Source organism: Phyllopteryx taeniolatus, chromosome 1, assembly GCF_024500385.1.
Source record: "Phyllopteryx taeniolatus isolate TA_2022b chromosome 1, UOR_Ptae_1.2, whole genome shotgun sequence".
Taxonomy (NCBI): domain Eukaryota; kingdom Metazoa; phylum Chordata; class Actinopteri; order Syngnathiformes; family Syngnathidae; genus Phyllopteryx; species Phyllopteryx taeniolatus.
This window is the reverse complement of record NC_084502.1, coordinates 14,935,668-14,955,268: the sequence shown is the minus strand read 5'-3', so window position 1 is coordinate 14,955,268 and position 19,601 is coordinate 14,935,668. Positions and strand designations below refer to the sequence as shown.

Here is a 19,601-nt window from a genome sequence, read left to right as displayed (position 1 = left end):
GGCATTTTTAATGCACAGGATACCATGATGAGATCTAGAGGCCCATTCTTGTGCCATTCATTCATGACCAACACCACATGTTGCAGCATGATAATGCAAAGCCCCATGTTGCAAGGATCTATACACAAGTCCTGGAAGCTGAAAACATCCCAGTGCTTGCATGGCCTGTGTACTCACCAGACATATCACCCGTTGAGTTTTTGTTTGGGATGCCCTGGAATGGCACATATGACAACGTATACTAGTTCCTTCCAATATCCAGCAGCTTCACACAGCCATTAAAGAGCAGTAGACTGACATTCTACAGGCCACAATGAACAACCTGATCAATCAACTCTATGCAAAAGAGATGATGGTCACACCAGATACTGACTGGTTTTCTGCCCCCCCCCTCCCCCCCCCCAATAGGTTCTTAATTTTCCCCCAACTGCACATTTGAGTGGCCTATTATTGTGGGCAGCCTAAGGCAATAATCATGCTGTCTAATCAGCATCCCGCTATGCCTTGTCTGTGAAATGGATGGATTATCTCAGCAAAGGAGAAGTGCTCACTAACGCAGATTTGGACCGATTTGTGAATAGTATTTCAGGTAAAGAGACCTCTTGTGTACATAGATAAAATCTTAGATCTTTGAGTTCAGCTCCTGAAAAATAGGAGCAAAAATAAAACTGTTGTATTTACATTTTTATTCAGCATAGTTAATTTCCTGGCAAATGTGAAAAATTGTACTAAAATCTATAGATGGGACTACATTTAGATACCTTAAAGAAGGAACAACTGATAATTTGTACAATTTGGAGTTTGACCAAGCTTTTGAGAAATATGCGAAATACAACCGCAATTCCAATCAAGTTAGGACATTGTGTTAAACATATATAAAAACAGAATGCAATGATTTTCAAATCGTGTTCAACCTATATTTAATTTAATACACTACAAAGACAAGATATTTAATGTTCAAACTGATAAACTAGCTAAATTGTGGACGTTGTGCCCTCTGGGCCAGAGGAAAAGAACCATCAGAATCAGAATCAGAATCAGAATCATCTTTATTTGCCAAGTATGTCCAAAACACACAAGGAATTTGTCTCCGGTAGTTGGAGCCGCTCTAGTACAACAGACAGTCAATTTACAGAACACTTTGGAGACATAAAGACATCAACAAAAAACAACAACAAACAACAATTGTGCAAAAAGATGCAGAGTCCTCAGTTCGAATGGCTAATATCGCAATAGTCCGGTGCAATGACCATTGTGCAAAGGGCACTGAGACTGGAGGGCATCCGGACTGTTATGGACACAAAGTTCAAAAGCCAGCATCTGTGATGGTATGGGGCTATGTTAGTGCCAATGGCATGGGTAACCTATACATCTGTGAAGGCACCATTAATGCTGAAAGGTACATACAGGTTTTGGAGAAACATATGCTGCCATCCAAGCAACGTCTTTTTCATGGATGCCCATGCTTATTTCAGCAAGACAATGCCAAACCACAATCTGCACGTGTTACAACAGCGTGGCTTCGTAGTAAAAGAGTGCGGTTACAAGACTGGCCTGCCTGCAGTCCAGACCTGTCTCCCATTGAAAATGTGTGGCGCATTATGAAGCGTAACATACGACAACGGAGACCCCGGACTGTTGAACAGCTGAAGCTGTACATCAAGCAAGAATGGGAAAGAATTCCACCTACAAAGCTGTCCTCAGTTCCCAAACGTTTATTGAATGTTGTTAAAAGAAAAGGTGATGTAACACAGTGGTAAACATGACCCTGTCCCAGCTTTTTTGGAACGTCTTGCAGCCATAAAATTCTTAGTTAATGATTCCATCGATCCATCCATCCATCCATTTTCTGAGCCGGTTCTCCTCACTAGGGTCGCGGGCGTGCTGGAGGCCATCCCAGCTATCATCGGGCAGGAGGCGGGGTACACCCTGAACTGGTCACATACAAACAAACAACCAGTCGCACTCACATTCACACCTACGGGCAATTTAGAGTTGTCAATTAACCTACCATGCATGTTTTTGGGATGTGGGAGGAAACCGGAGTGCCCGGAGAAACCCCACGCAGGCACGGGGAGAACATGCAAACTCCACACAGGCGGGGCCGGGGATTGAACCCCGGTCCTCAGAACTGTGAGGCAGACACTCTAACCAGTCGGTCACCGTGCCGCCTATGTTAATGATTATTTGCTAAAAACAATAAGGTTTATCAGTTTGAACATGAAATATCTTGTCTTTGTAGTGTACTCAATTAAATATAGGTTGAACATGATTTCCAAATCATTGTGTTCTGTTTTTATTCATGTTTAACACAACGTCCCAACTTCATTGGAATTGGGGTTGTATCCTGTAAGTTTAGATGTGTAAACATTTTTAATTCATGCCATTCCTTCATGTTTAGCATACAAAGAATAATACATGTTATCAAATTACCCTGTTGAAAATGTTATAGTATTGTAACTATTTTAATTAATTTCTCAAAGTAATATAACTAATTACATTCAATTACATTTTGATTACTTTTCTTAATTTTGAATGAATCCATCAACTTGACCCTTGGATGTCTCTAAAAAAATGGATTAAAACCATAGATCTTTTAGAATTAACCACATGTTTGTTCTTTGCACAAATAATAAACTGAATGACAAAGATGCAACTCTTCGCCCTGTTGACGGAGAGGAGAAGGTTCGTGCCTGTTGGCAGCCATTATGGCATAAATGAATCCATGGTCAGTACATAAAGAATGATGACAATAATATCAGGGTGATAGCTGTAATGCGCTTCCTGGCTGTGCAGTACATTCAAAATCTGCACCAACTTCAACTTTAATGGTGAGTGCCCTGATATAATTATATATGGTGGTAATATTATATATGTTCAAGCATATAAAAAGTGTTTAAGAGTATAAGAAATGTTTATGAGTATGTTAGAGGGTAGTAGGAGTGTGGGTAAGATTGATAAGTGTGGAACTGGGGATATTCATACAGGTTTAAAATATGTAAAAAAATATATTTTTTTAAAATAACACTTCCTGGATTTTACTTATTGCGGGGGTGGTAGAGAACCTAACCCCACCGATAAACGAGGGATAATGTACATACATTTTGTAATTAAATTATGTAATCTTGTTACATGTAATTAGTTACTCCCCAACACTGTCCGGCATATAGTTCAGGTTGAGCGGCATGAAGCTGAAAGTTGCCATGTTTAGATGCGGGCCCTTTATTATCAAAATTTTGACTCATCAACCTTTACAGAAGAAGTCTGCTTGTTGAATTGCCACCAGCGATTGAGCAGGCCTGATTAAATAATCCACAAAATAATAGCATAAGAATAAGGTTGGTAATGACACTATTGCAGTACATAGCATGTGTTTGGAAACCCAATCAATGATTTGCTTTATGCAAGAAGAAAAAAACAAAACATTTTATATGCATGAATACTGTGACTCAAAGCATGATCTCATCTCACTTTAACAACAACATCACGCACATGGGCAGCAATCTGATAAGGCCGCCAACTTCTTCTGATTGCTCCGGCAGCAAAGCCACTCCAATTCTTTGAGTTTGAGCATCATCTGGCGAAGAAGCTTATCAAAAGGCATTGCACATCCTTGAGGTGTGCTGTCTTTTTTACGTTACCATGAGATCATCCATTGCTTTGGAGATCACTCAAAAGTTGGATTTCACTTTTGTTCTTTGAGTTCCCTAAATACAGCAAGTGACCAAAAGCTACAAAGCCAAGTTTCCAATAAAGCGTCAAAAGTTCAACGTCAAACGTGAAGGATGAGCAAAATAACTGATCAGCACTTTTTGGCACCATTATGCTGATGTACCAAACACAATGGTATGTTATCCTCACAGTGGAGGATTAGATGGATTTAGTGCAGGAATATAATGGAAATACTGTAACAAAAGCTTATCAATAGATACATTTTAATGGATCTCTTAAATGGCCCCGAGGTTGTACAATTTGTAACTCATCCAAACTTTGCTGGAAAAATAGAATTGTAAAAATCGCACACAAAAAAATCTGATTTGAACCACAATGACATCATTGGACACTTAAGCATACTTTGTAAGACTTCAGCTCAATGAGCGGTCAAAAGATGAATTTACATTACACATTGTTCAAGTGACACAATCCGGATACGCATCATGACATGAAATAAGATATCTATGGATCGGAATCAGGCCTCTTTCAAATCTGGATGGAAATTTTGACGGAATCAAATACTGTATCTGCCAATGCAACTGCAGCGAAGCATAAACGCATATACTTGCGTTAACAAAAAATATACAATATTGTAGTGCACAAAAATAAAAAATAAAAAAAACACTGCAAACTAAACTACACTAAAAGCATAAATATGATATACCAGACTGAAGATCATTAGATAATGGAAACCATGGTCAACAGTGGCCAGTAAAGTAATGCAGTTTAGCTATATGTATACCAACAGAGGAAAGCGCCAACGAATGCCAACTAAATGCTATGTCATGGTTAATATTTTTATTTATCAATTATTAATTGTTTTCCTGTTATTGCTGCGACATGTATATATACAGTTTATAGGATATAGACACTGAAATCTGTACTTGGCACACACCAGCAGCGTAAATCTAGCTTTAAAGATTAACTCAAAAATTCATTAATCTAATGTCCATTAATTGTCTATGGAAATTTGAACAAACCTGAGGTGGACCAGCATCCTGGATTGTACTGTATTGACCCTTTAGTGTGGTGCATTGTTCTTCTTTGTTAAATTCAGCAGGTAGCATCAGATGCGTAGGTTTAAAGTCACGCTATTGACATGATTGTCGCCATTCTGCCGACGGAGTACGGACACAAGGATGTAAACACAAGCCAGCTTGGAGTTGACAAAATGCACCGTTGTGGACCAAAGTGAACTGTAACCCTTTGTGGGAACATGAATAGGAGGAACAGAAGACGAAGAATCAAACCTAACAACAATAGATAACCTCATCTATTCTTAGGCTTGAGAATGACACTGGTTTACTTCAACAAACAGATAGGGTTGCCTCCCCTTCCTCCCAGGTTCTTGCTATCTCTCAATTTCTTTTCTTGTAATGGATGCTTTAGGCGTCAGTGATTAAAGGGCTAATTTTACAGAGGGAATATTAAACAGTGCTGCTGAACGACGTCACTTGTCTGATGCTGATATGGCCTCCAAAAACTGTGTTAGGAGCAGAGTAGCACATGCGTACAGACAATTGATTTGAACACAAAGCGGAGGTTTTTAAGTGACGCAAGCTGAAGCAAAGGCATCCATTTATTCAGTGGAGGTCAAGGTATCGCAGTGCAGAGATATTGACAATTTAGTGTTAGGCGCATTCAACATTCATTAAGGTAATGTTGAAATAACAAGCTGCCAAAGTGTGACTGTACAAGATACCCAGTAGAGGGAGTTAGGACCTGTTGCATAACAGACATCAATACTGTTTGTGTGGTGTAGGGTTTCTTAATCATCAGACACATTTAACAAGAAACTGACTTCTTTGGTATTAATCAAATGAGCTTATCAGTTAGCACCATGAAGCAATCATGAAAAAACTGGCCCTAGCCTGGCTACACATGCAAAATCTGTGCAGAAATATGGAAAAATGTGTTCCTAATCTTCCCCCAACTTGAAGGGGGAGCGGAAGAGAGGTGAGGCGTGCATTTACACACATTTGTCTCTCTGCTTTTATCTCTCTCCTTAACTCCCCCACGCCGCTCTCTGCATGTCCCACGTTTACACACACACACACACGCACACACACACACACTAAAGACCAACAACACGCAGCAGATGATTCAACTGCGTGTGCAAGCTTATTCATGTGTGAGCCGTCTCTATGAACCTACACATTCACTTTCAAAGTGGCTTCAAATGTTGTCTTTTCCAGGTTACATAACATTTATTTGGTCAGGTGATTTAAAGACCCTCAAAAGTGAATTCAGAAATTTGTTTCCATAGTTAAAGATAATTGCTGAAAATGTGCATTGACTGGGAACTACGTAGTACTGTTTTTCACATTACTCACTACCGTGAAGTTTTTGATAATTGCGGAAAACATCCAAAGACTGAGAACTATGTACAAGTTGTAGTACTTAGTGGAGTGTGGAGATGTACTGTACTGTTAAACTGTTTTTCACCATTTCAATTTTCCAAATGTTTTTGGTGTGGCTAAAATGGGGCCCAGTGAGACACTCTTTCTACCACTACAGCTTGCAGTTAGCTAGCTAGCTATGCACTCCGAAAATGCATCTTCCCTGGATGCCACAATTTACAGAACAGCTCAATGTTGTTATTTAACTTCCCATGTATTTTGTGTTATTCAGGCTTCTGTAATATGTTGGAACACAAAGCATTGTGGGCTTTATAACTAGCAGGAAGTTTGCGCTCAAATGTCTGTCATTTGGTGTGAGCCACAGGCTGAATAACGTGTGCCTCTATGTTTAATAAAGGTTAATTTTCCCTGAAGTGTTTGTTATGCGAACCCACACACGGAAACAACACCAAACGATGAGGTGATGCCGCTGCTCACCTCTGAGGAGCCTCCAGAAGCCTGTGAACCTGCCAGCTAGCTGGTTGCTAGCACCTCTTGTCATGCCATGGAAAGCCCTGTGGGATAGAGTCCATCCACCAGAAACTTCAAGCAGGTATCCAGTATTTTCACAGCCCAACATGTAGGGATGTGTAGGCAAAAGAAAGTTGCTAGACGAAATCACACCAATTTTTCAGCAAGGTGTGGTTTCCCACATGCAGCGGACACGCCCACAACGTTAGAGATTTCCAATTTTGAATCCTCATTTTGTATTCTTGGCAATATTTTCAAACATTCAAATTTGGTAGTGTTGTTAACAACACTCTTCTTTGTTGTGTGTCAAATTTGAAAGCCTTCTTTTCATTTTACAGGGAATGAAAATCATTTAAATGCATATCCGTCTCCTACACATTTACAGTGACCTTGTTTCCAAGGTGCTGTACAGTATGATGCACATGTGCTTGGTTTAATAAACAAACAAAAAAGATAGACATTGCAAGCGTGTCACCTCAACAGACACGCATGCAGTTGCTTATCCACTGCATCATTCCCCAACCCCCCACTGACATTAGCCTCAGTCCATCAACCAGCTGAAATCCTGCCAAAATATGCTCGCTTAGATTTTGTTTTCCATCTCCTACTCCCTTGCCTATTCTCCTTCAGCTCCCTTTTTTCTCTACCGTCATCTCAAAGCTAAGAACCAATTAAGGAAAACCGGCATCCTGGACATGCCGACATGAGCGGGAGGTTTTAGGCTTTTGGCCGACGTCCCATCAAGAAAAACAGTCGCTGTCATGTTTCCGTCTCTGTTGTCCCGGAGAGGTCTGTACGACTTGCGGTTTTTGCCTAATTACAGCAGCAGCAGATGTTGTAGGCGTGCAGCAGGGAGTAGGTTTGGGTGTGTTGCACCGAGTTACTTGACACCCACCATGCAGCTGCACATCGGCACTCCAGAGACATGCACCACCTGCAGAGTTGTGTGCCGCAACACATCAGAGTCTGGAAAATATTACCTGCAATCGGTAATAAAGTGTGGAGAAGATTTTCTTTTTATGTCGTCATTTTCTTGTGGACACTTTGGTACTTTGCTCAGGATACAATCTGATTGCAAGCATTTGCAAAGGCAGACTTAGACTTGAACTTGATCAGTTATGAATATAAAATATGAATTCCACATTCTATGGCTCAACAATTATTAGCTTTTTAAAAAAATTATTTAATATACAATTATGATCCCTGATGGGAAATTAGATATATGCACTTTTGTTGTATACTAAACAGACATACTTGACACCTTAAAATCCAGATTATTCCACAAGAGCAAACCCCAGTTTCAAAATTTATAGCAATACAGGGGTTTCTTGAGATACAAGTGACTTAACTGTTTTTTTTTGGAAGATTTTTTTAAATTTGGGATTTTTTTTTTTTTTTTAATGTTGGAGATACAAGCGCTGTGTGGTGGCAGTGAACTCAACTCACTTCAAAACTCGCAGCAGTTTAGTGAACAATTCTTCGAAACTAGCAGCAGTTTAGTGAACAATTCTTCAAAAAACTGACAAAAAAATAAACTCATTATGCATTGTGTATTTAAAACAACCACATAACTTTGCCTTAACGTCCACTAGCTTAATGCTAACACATCAGATATGCCATAGAAGGGGTTACGAATAGCATCTATGTACTGGTGTTAAAACACTTTAAGCATCACATATTTGAACACAAATTGTGAGCGACACATGTAGACAGATAATGTCAATCCATCAGCTATAGTCAACATTACACATTATTCACTACTGTGTACTAATGTGATGGATAAAACATGACTTATTACTGAGAACTCACTGCAGGTTAAGCCGTTGTTTTTTTAGAGCACTGGTACTTCCACATTACATTTGTTTGCTAAAATTGCCACAGACATCTATTTACCCATTCACACACATCCATAATGTAAAAGTTAGCCTGAGAGTGAAAACTAATAACAGTACAGCATTGTGGATCTCATATGACCTCATTGCTGGCTCCAGTCATGTCCAACACCAACTGCATACATGTACAGTAACGGGAGGGAAGACAGATTGAAGCTTTAGAGAAAGCATGATCCTAAGTCATAGAAAACTTTACACTTGAGACTATATGAGTCACATGCACATGTTATGGAAACAATGAGTCCCAACCCGGTCAACAATGAGTCCCTTCAATTTATCATCACGGAATACAGATACAGTAATTCTACGCTACATCACAGTTCTTGCTTTGCAGTCCCGTTACAGATGTAACTCTATTTTTTTACACTGTTTTGTACAACATTTTTCTGTTATCGATTGCTCTTGCTCTCTCTCAGTATATTATGCGTTGAGGCCTGTCATGATAGCAAATTTTTTAGGACGATATATTTTCCCAAAAACTATCAGGACAAGCAATAGTATCGTTGATGTTTTTTATGCCACTGATTTAATGATATTAGAGCGTAATAATTCAAGTACATCTTTTTTAAGAATAATTCACTTTTAATTCCAATTCTAAGAAGAATGAACATTGATATTGTAATGTTGAACAATAAATAAAATACCTTAAATAATGCCTTAACAGGCAATGTACTGCCAAACAAGTTTCCAACTGATTAAGAAAAAGTGCCAAGTAGGAATATTAATGACAACACAAGTAGATCAAAGCAACCTGTTTCGATTCAAGATGTGTACTACTTTTTAAAAGTCTGCAGCCTTTCATTAAACGCTGCTTTGTCAACATATTAAATAGCTACATCTCTTAAAATAGTAATGCCATACTGTATATAATGTGAGCATACACGTGCCATAATCATGTTAGTATTTGCATTGTTGGGCAAAGGGTTCCAGGACTGCAAGCTGACAGGAAACGGGAAATGTCCCAGCGTGTTTTTTTTTTTGTTCCCAGCTGAAGAAATTGGGTGGGATGGTTGAATGAATGTTGTCACTTTGAGGTTTTAAGTCGTGTTGTCTTTTTTCCGACTTCATACAAATTCGTCATGCCAGCTCGTTTGCCGTTAGCGGGATGGCCGCATTTATCTGGCTTGAATCCAAAATGTTCCCACATCGCCGCGGTGGCGTGAGGCTTTGGAACTAATTCCATTTATGCCGCTCAGTTTTCGGTAACTGCAGCTATTTGCTCGTCGTCCAAAACTCAGCTTCGTGTACGCGTGCGACCGCATTTCAAATGAACGCCTACACACATACAAGCGCACGCACACAGACTGACACGCACACGGCCAATCAGAGGGTCCCCGCTCATCGCTATCTCTGATTGGTTTAGAGACCACGATGAAACCCATCGTGTGTCTGCTTTCAAGTTGCAGAATTTTTTTTTTCTTTCTCAAGTGACTGGGCACCTGTAAGTACACTTGCGCTCTGTTTTTTTTTTGTTGGGGGGGGGGGGTTTGTTTGTTTGTTTGTTTGTTTGTTTGTTTTTGCTGCACCATTCAGAAATTAGGGTCAACCAAACCAAATTAGTTTTCAGTTTATAGGCCATGAATATACTAGTCGGCCCACTTGAGCTCAAATTGGGGTGAAAGTGGCCCCTAAACTAGAATGAGTTTGACAACCTTGTTGTAGGATGTAATGGAGCGTAACACAATTAATCATTATTTCATACACAGTACTGCGCCATGATCCGTCATGAAATAATGCTGTTTAACCTCTGGACTTTCCAATGCAATGTGATGCACCTTCAGGTTGATCTGTGCCCATTTAAGGTCACATGCACAGTTCATTCCCAGGGGTCTCTGGGATCAGCACTCTCCCACCCTCTGACAAAACTCGAAATAAATGATTTCAAGCATATTCTGCTCACTTAACCTCACATTTAATGGAGTGCGTTTAAAGATCGTGTTGTAGGACAGATGTTGAAACTAGGTGTGCTAGACAGCTCATCTCAAGGTGAACCTTTTACATTCCTATTTTAATCTCTGCTGGTTTGAACAAGGATTGGTTTTTTTTTGTTTTTTTTCATTATTCAAAGAAATTCAAATAAAACTCATATCTGTTACTGAAGAAATATGTAACTGTGATCCATATGTGTGCACGACTGTGGGTCAAACACATCTGTGTTACAGACATAAAAGAAATACGGTTACCCAGAAGTACTGCCAAAGGGCAGGCAAGCCTGGCAACAGCCTGGAGCCCCGAGCCGAAGGGGGCCCCTGGGAGACGACTGACATTGGCCCATATCAATGACAAAGCACAACACTGCAACAACGTGTCGCTGTGATGAAGCGCCACGTAGGGCCCCTTACTAGCTGTTGCTGGCTGGCGGGCCCGAGAGACAGCTTGTTATTATGTTTAATTCAGTGATAGTTTTTTTCCATCTGAGTTTGAACCATCCTATTTTGTTGGCCATCCTTGAACACACCGTACGCTGAGGCAAAACCGAACATGAAGTCAGTTTTGCTCTGCTTCTTTCCCAATCAGGCAGTTAATGGCCTTTGCTGTTGCAATTTACCTGTATTTCATCATGTTTATTTTTGTGTTGTGTGTAAACGCCAAAAGGTGACGTTAATTACTTATGCTGTTTGTGTTGTGCTTTTTGTCGTATCAGTGTGCTATTCCCGCTAGTATGCTAGCCAATATAATAATGAGCCTCATGTGAATTTGGCTTGTTTGTATACAGTAATTTAACTGCTGAACATGGTAATTTATTGGGTTCACTATTGTGTACATTTTAGATGCATGGGGTTGATGTCTCCCTGATTCTTCTGTCTGTGGTGTTGCAGAACACACTAAGTAAAAACACCCCTGGTTGTACCAGAAATGCTGACAGGATTTGAAAGAAATATAATTAAAAGCTCTGTGCACCTGGACAGGATCACAGGTTGAAAATGGCACAGCTAAAGACATTATAGTCACATAAGAGACAATTGGAAACGAAAGGAAAGAGAAATACTGTAACTAGGAAACTGGGGATGTGAGAGCAAATAATAAAAGCGAAAGACAGTCACTTCCCTTCGATGAAAAATCCAGTGGTCACATGAGCAACAGGGTGGGATGTAGAAATGGCTAAAATTGAAAAAAATAAAAAAAAATGTTTTTAGATGGTTGGCGCTGGCCTTTGATTCCTGCAAAGCCACATGCAGGCATCTTGTTTCTAACACATAACAGATGGCCCTAATGGCCCTACGAACCATGGCAGAGCCCTCTCCTTTTACCTTCCCTTCCAGAAACACGGAAACAAATGGAAACAACACGCTGACCTCCGCCTGACAAACCATAGCAGAGTGCAGTCATACGTCCACAGTGTCACTATCTATGTTGGATAGCTTGGGAATAATATAGACGCACAGTAACCCTTGTACATGAGACCAAGCTCAACGTACTTTGGATGTTTTCTCAAGTTAGAAGTGGGCTGAAATTTCCACGTTTGGGCATTTCCCTTTTGGTCACCTTGATTTGACACGACCATGTACACTATATACTGTATTGCCGTAACTTTCTTTTCTTTTTTTCCTGAAAGGAATATTTGACCGATTCTAAGAGCACACCACATCCAAGTCAGGCCATTGAAGATAAGCATCGTTGACAGCTTCCTTTGGCCCCACACCCAGCCACCTCTAGTACCTCTTTGGTAGACCAAGCACTGATTTCAACAACAGATAGTGGTCCAGCCATATGGTCCCCACCGCAAGAAATCACATAGTGTATATAGACACACCATCCAATCCAAACTCAGATTCAGCGACAAAGCTCCTTTTGTTCAACTACACTCATGGAAAAAAAGGAATGGCACACAAATTAGGTGCACGAATAAGTGCAACCATCAGTGTAGTGGCAAAAGGCAAAGGAGATGTTTTCTTGAACTTTTTCTTTTGCATGCTAAATTAGCACTAACAGAGCTTGTGGCAATAAACATGCAGACTTAAATAAGAGTGACGACATTCAGATTGTTTTTGCTAAATTGCTGATTGCAGTAATTATTGCAGCAAATGAGCAGCGTTACTTCCAAATTCATGTAAAAAACGACAAATGAAAAGCTCTTATCTCAAGGCACCACTGTAGTCTATTTCCTAATTTAGTCGATTTCCAAGGTGACAAAAAACATATAACATTCACTAGCCAGACTTTAAGTCCCACTTATACTCGTCCCCGTCCAAATTATTTCAATGACTTGTACACACAATGAGTGACATGGCAACAAACAGTGGTGGTCGAAGAGAGAGAGCCCATGATGTTTCAGCCACAGATGATTTAAAAATAGCAGCGGGACACTTTTTATATGTCCCATCAGTGGACAAAAGATGCTATCTGTATCTGTATCAAATACACTGTATTTGACCACCATCAGAAATAGGCAGGTGGCACTGCTTGCATTCGAAATTGAAACATGACTACATAACGGGCCCATGACACAAGACAGTTTTCCAGCCCAATTTGACAAAAATAATATTTTGGCCGAGCTGACTGCAGCTCATACGTGCAGCTCGAGTGATTGAGTGGCTGACCGGGGCATCTTACAGGCCTGACGTGTCACATAAAGACCCAAAGCTGAGCTCGGAAGTTTCGGTGGCTCTGACTGGTTTGGTGAGGGCCGGTGTTTACACAAGCATTGTGCGTTGTCACGCTGTCACGCTCGGTGGAGCTTTCAGGTCCTACCTGTTCCTTCTCTGACCTGTTCCCAGTCCTGTCCCTCGGGCTCCCACCGGCCCTGGACTGGCCCCCTTTCCTCTTCGCTTGATGGGAGGTCCGCCTCACCACCCTCCACGAGCTGCACACAGAGATGCCTTTGTCAGATGGGGTCCTGCTTTCCGGGAGGAAGTCTTGGTAAGAGTGCAGAGTGATTACAGTCACATAACCACAAAACCTAACTCTTGCGCTTGTATTTTTCCATAATGCCCTCAGTGGCTTTTCTCCATTCCTCCATTCCTCCATGAGCAGCAATTCAGTGGAAATTGTTGAAGGCCATCCTTCGGCCCTCGAGCAGAAGATACAGTCAAGCTAGCAGCACTAGAAGTCACTGTTATGTAGTGATGGTGAGTGTCAGGTGAGGTTTTAATACAATTTTAAAATAAACATTGTTCCACCAGAAAAAAGAAAAAAAAAACAGTAAAAATAAAAACAAATAACAGACTCTCTGTATAGTAATATAATGCCAGATGCTTTCCCGCAAACATTTTGATGGCATCATGCTCAAGGAATGAATTTGGAATGAATGTGGCACCTTATGGGGCAACAAACTAAATTTGGGGATTTATATAAAATATATATTGTACACCAGCACAGTGTACTAGTGGTTAGCATATCTGCTTCACAGTTTTGGGTTTGGGGTTAATTAAAGACTCTAGATTGTCCATAGAGTTGGCAGCCAATCAAGGTTGTACGCTGCCTCTCACCCAAAGTCAGTTTCGATCGACTCCAGTTTACCCGTGATCCTAATAACAACAAGCAAAAGTAGAAAATGAAATAGAATTAAAAAAATAATAATAATCAAAAATATTATAATAATAATAATAAACAGAATAAAATAGAAAATGGATTTAAAAAGACGGCATACACTAAATTGTAATGCAATTATTCCCCGATTCATTCGAGCCAATTACCAAAGAAAGGTCACAGTGATAAAATGATGACATTCCAGGTATTTTGTTGAGCTGAATGGGCTAAATAGATGATGAATAATTTAATAACATTTTGATCTCGCATCACATGTTTGATTCTGCCTCGTGTTTCATCCCTAATTTCTAAATTCCTTCCAGGCAACCAAGAGAGACTAGTCACAAAGTCTCCCTCTTCTCTGAGTCTCAATTTAAGATAGACTTTAAAGTTAAGTGGATATGCAAAGTGTTCAAGGTATGGATTCCATGCGCCTCGGTGACATACAGTATGTATCAAGTGAAGATCCAGTCAAATACAGAAATGAGTCTGGAACTTAAAGCCCACATTGATCATCTGTCAATCAAAGTGCACATATTATTCAAACTCACAACCACATCTAGAAGCTTTTTAAGAGTAATCAATTAACACGCATGTTTAGGAACTGTGGGAAGAAGCCAAACTACCTGCAGAAAACTCCCATAACACAGGAAGAACATGCAAACACCGCAAAAGACATGTGAGATTTTGACTTGCTGTGAGGCAGATACAATAGGTTAAGCCACATGCTTCATCACAATTGACCGACTCACCCACTGTTGATTGGGCATTGCCACAGAAGTAAGCATGTCAGCCATGGCTCCCAACATCTGGTCAGTGCGTCCCTGATTCTTCGGAAGCGCCTTCATTCTTGCCACCGAAGATGCACCTCTTCAACCTTGAGTCAACAATAGTTGTCAAATGTTGTGCCCTTTCGTCCCTCACTTTCCCGTCCTGCCGCTTTTTTTGTCTCGGGGCGTGCCGGAGCCTGTGTGTTAAACTGAGCCGCAGACTTCATACAAAGGAACGATTGGTTCTGGAGGAGGAACGTGGGACGTGCACTTGTGCAGGCGCTCTTGTTCCCATCTTATAATGAAAAAACGCATCCAAGATTTATTTGGGCCTCCTTGCGCTGTCTTCGTCTGCATCCGTATCCTCTTGTTGAGTTTTGCTGATGAGCTGTCCTGTCCTTCTCTTAGTGTCCAACTGGTGAGCCGAGACTCATCACCCTCCCTGGAATCCTCCTGTCTAGTTCTTCATTGGCTGCACAAGATCACCTCTCCCCCCCCCCCCCCCCCCCCAAAAAAAAACTCTCCTCCCTTCATCTTCCATTATTTTTCCCCTCCTTGTCGTCATTACTTGGATTCCTTGCTGAGTATCATAATAGCTTAATTTGTGCTACATCTTCTTGCCTTTCTTTGAAGAATACTTGTACCTCTTCCCTCCCTTGCCACAAATGCGTCCAAGTCGCAGCCAGTGACACATGGTGTGTGTGAACCCTTGAGCAGTAGGGGCAGCCCCAAATAAGGTATGAACACAAAACCCCAGAAGCCATCTATTTATGAGACTATCATCAATTGGACCAAGGTCTTATTCAACTCCTTTACATGCCCATGTGCTAAGAGTGTTGATGAGCAATGGAGTATTTCTTGACGCTACCTAAAAATGGTTGAGCCCCATGTGTTTAGAAGTGTTGTTGAAATTTGAGTACTTCATTGGACATTTCTTTGGTTTAAAAGTTAATTAGGTCTTTATTTGAAGTGACTCAACCGTAACAGTCTTTAATTCCAACAATGAGTCCACAAAGAATAGAGTTACTGAAGTCTCACAGCTGTTGTCAATAAAGTGCTCTTTTCAAAGACAGCCACTCATCACACTTGTAATATATCCTTTGAAAATTAGTTGCAAATATTTTATAATAAGAAGAATATAATGCACGACTTCAGTTCAACTTTAGAGAACACGCTATCCAGATGAATAAATATGACTGACACAATTTGAAAACTTTTCTTGGGAAATATTTTTTTATTTAAACTGATTAAAATAATTTCTGTTAAAAATGTTTGTTAAGAGATCAACACACATCATGCGTCTGAGTAACATCTATTTTGATGTACATCACAGTTATTAAAATGTATATTCATTGTCAGAAATACTACAAAAAGTTGTGCATTTGGAGTTGTTCCTACCGTTTACCCAAAAGGATGCAAAAAGTGAAGTTCTGCTGCAAACCTCTGCACAAACATGTTACATTGAGCTACATAGAGCTTATAATTTATAGTTCATTCATAATTACAGTATGTATTTGTGGGGTGGGGGGTGGATTTCTTTTCGTGTGCAAATTTTTCTATCACGAGAGCAGACTCTAAGCTAAAGTTGTTGCTTCTTGGGCCCACACAAAGAGTTACTGAAAAGAGTCACCTTTTTTTCTTGCACAGTGGTTTGTTGCCATTATTCTGCATTTTTCAGGAGTTTTCCCTCACCTGTCACCAGACGAGTTATTCTTGTGTCTTCTGATACTTTGGGACATCATAGAGATGAAACATGATAAACGGCAGCATCTCCCTAATTGTAAATCTCAATTATAGTCAACCAAATGTTTGTTAGTCCATCTTGGACACAAGCTCATATTTCGCTCTTTGGTCTATTGACATAAAATGTTCTTAGCCACTCTGGATCAGATCAAATTGCTGCAGTGAGGATGCCCGGTACAGACTGCATGGGCCCCAAATTGGGCCAAGTGACATAATCACGTGTCCTTGAGTCGAGTACAATTATCCACTTCTCCTCGTAGTAACTTTCCCTATATCGTTCGAAATGTCCTTGCCTGGCATGAATACATTTAGTTCTTTGTCCTCACTGACCTCCTCCCATTTATTTGATTCCCTAACGATGCAATAGCAGACAGGGATTCTTTTACATGGAAAAGTTAAGTGCTGGTAAAACCAGTCCTGGACCAAGTGCCAACACTCTAATATTAGCTGAGCCCATGGCCGTATGCAGAATCACTCACTAAGCAGGCTAAATTTAGCGCTGTATTTCCCAAGCCTCTCTCCAATGTCTTCTTCTCTCACACTGACCTCTGCTGGGTTGAATTATGCCTGCTGAGGGATCACACTTGAGAGATGGGGGTCCAGAAGGGTGGCGGGGTCCTGCAACAAATGTCAAATAAAGGATTCATTAAGAAAGGATGTTTTTGTGGACGTCAAGAGTGTGTTTGTGCACGTGTATGAGGTTGCCCTCCCGTGTGCACAAGCGATATCACCGATGCTTTCTCCTCTCAATAGCAGATCATCTGTAATTCACTACATCAGCCGCACTTCATTCTAATTCTAATTTCGTGTCCGATCAGTCACATTGTCTTAAAAAGATGGCTTGATAGTGACCAATGTGTTGTGATCATCAATGGTGTCATCAAAGAGTGTCTGATAGTCAATGGTGGGAAGAACAAACAGGCCTACTCTGTTACTTTTCAGGTGTACTGTTAACAGGATTTCTCTAGTGACTTTTTACTTGTATTCTCTCCAGTTGAAAACGGTACTTTCTACCCCTTACTTTGTCAAATTAGGCTGGTTACGTCTTTCAACCTCCACATACAATGACACAACATTTTTAAAAAAAGAAGGAAAATGTTGGATGTTGATTGAGATCTTGAGGACATAAGCTGGAAAAAAAAACAGGACCAGCAGCGAGATGGAGAAACATCAACCCGGGAGTGCCAGGTGAAAACCCACGCAGGTACGGGGAGAACATGCAAACTCCACACAGGTGGGGTCGGGACTTGAACCCCGGTCCTCAGAGCTGTGAGTCAGGTGTGCTAACCAGTCGGACACCGTGCCGCCCCTACATCAGCATGGCGTTCAAAAATTCGCTGTCAACTCTAAAACAAAACACACGAATGTAATGCTTTTATCAGCAGCTAATTTTTTTTAAAAAAAAACATATCCAGGTGCAATCCTGATTATCCTGTCAGAATTGAGATTGTTCCAAATGTTCTTCTCAATTCTATTCTTCGCTAAAAAAAAGAGGTAAACAAACTATTTTGTGTGCTGTTTTTTTATGGGCATATTATTATTATGTTATGAAAACAGGTATTGTATGTAATTGAATTTTTACTTTGGTACCTAAGTACATTTCAGTCTCTACTTCAGTACTTTACTGGAGTACAGGAGTTGAATCAATGTTTCCACTTTTACCAGCGTGGTTTCTTACACAAGTATCTGTACATCTTACTTACTTTTGACACCTCTGCTGGTAGCACAGTATGTGGCCTGAACATTTGGTTCCACCACACCAAATAAGCATGACTCACTTACAAGTGCTGCATTTCACTATTTGGTCTCAGGGAGGCAGACTTGATCCCCAGTAGAGCGGAAGTGTTGCACAACCCCAGCAGCATGAGCAAGAGCGAGAGAAAACACAGCAGGGTTAATCGGTTTACACGCACTCTTTGACCACATGTGATTGAGGCCCCGGTGCGTTGAATAAACTTGTTAATGCGATGTTCTTGTCCACATTCAGTTAGTTGCTCCGAGGCATAAATAGGGTGCAGTGTGGTCCAAAATTGGAGAAACCTCAAGGTGAACAATTCACGAATCTTGAAGTTGCTTCCGGAAAGAAATCGCAATCCGCTTTAATTGTTGGTATCCCTCTTGGAATAGAGTAGAAACAAACAGTTTTGAGAGGGAGAAGCAGGACTTGTGAGGAGGTGCGACAGCTTGACAAAAATGGGAAGAAAAAAAAAGCTGTATTTTTAAACCTGCCAAGCTAACTTCAGCTATGTTAATGGCAAAATTAATTAATTTTTAGAGAGGAGACACGAAAAGAACTATATTGTGATACGAGTTTCATTTGTTACATGACCATGCTTTTAACACAAAACGCTTTTTCAAATCATCTTTCCCCAATGAAATGAATGAAAAGGCCATTAATTCGTTCCAGCATCCCACCCCAAAAAACAAAAACAAAAAAAAATATGTTTTTTAATACGGAAAATATAGCTCTAGAATATTTTACTTCATAAAAACATATATTACTAACATAATTAAATAGAATTTGAAGAATTAAACAGTTTGTGCATCATGATTAGTTCATTCCGGCACCGGGCGGAAGACTCAGTGAACTGCACTAATATTAGTCATTTTACGCAGAGGATAAAGAATACAAGCCTGTGAGTATTGTTAAACTGTCAGTCTACATGTGTTGCTGCACCATTCTGCAGCTTGTTGTGGACTGAGTATCTCAAGGCACCACTGTTCTTATTCTTGTTTTCAGCTTTTTTTCCTATTCAGGTCGCCATTTTGGGGCTGACGCTTTGGCATGTAGGTTCTTATGGGTGAATTCCCTTCCTGATTCCATCCGTTCCTATTTATGGGACTGAGTTGAGTTGGCTCGTGTGTGTGTGTGCGTGCATGTGTGAGCGTGTCCGTGTGTGTTTTGCCTCATCATGCCCATGTGTTTCCATTCATGTGTGTGTGTGCGTGTCATCTCTGTCATGGGAACAATTACCACCCACATCCCCCTGGCTTAGCGCAACACCAGGAGTGGGTTTGTTTGTCCCAGCGAATGGATTTGCATGGGGAAAAGAGAATCAAGACACTAGTGACTCCCAAGACACGGTGGGGCCTGTGATTCAGTCGCAGAGCTGATTTGGACATTGAGAGGTTTGCTCTGATGA

The 19,601-nt window shown here is 40.6% G+C and overlaps 1 protein-coding gene across 5 annotated transcripts in view; it reads right to left on the bottom strand.

The window, feature by feature from the left end:
* arhgef25a (Rho guanine nucleotide exchange factor (GEF) 25a) overlaps positions 1 to 15,142 on the bottom strand; it is a 67,586-nt gene extending 52,444 nt beyond the window's left edge. For 2 of the 5 annotated variants that reach the window (XM_061774613.1, XM_061774631.1), the window contains exons 1-2: positions 14,698 to 15,142; positions 13,169 to 13,280 (exon numbers count right to left, since the gene is read on the bottom strand). In XM_061774613.1, the coding sequence (XP_061630597.1) occupies positions 13,169 to 13,280; positions 14,698 to 14,793 (208 nt within the window). In that variant the 5' untranslated portion in view covers positions 14,794 to 15,142. Of the gene's footprint in view, positions 1 to 6,551; positions 6,766 to 13,168; positions 13,281 to 14,697 lie in introns of those variants that run through there. The other 3 variants (XM_061774622.1, XM_061774649.1, XM_061774639.1) reach the window with 3 other exon arrangements.
* Positions 15,143 to 19,601: the final 4,459 nt, after the last annotated feature.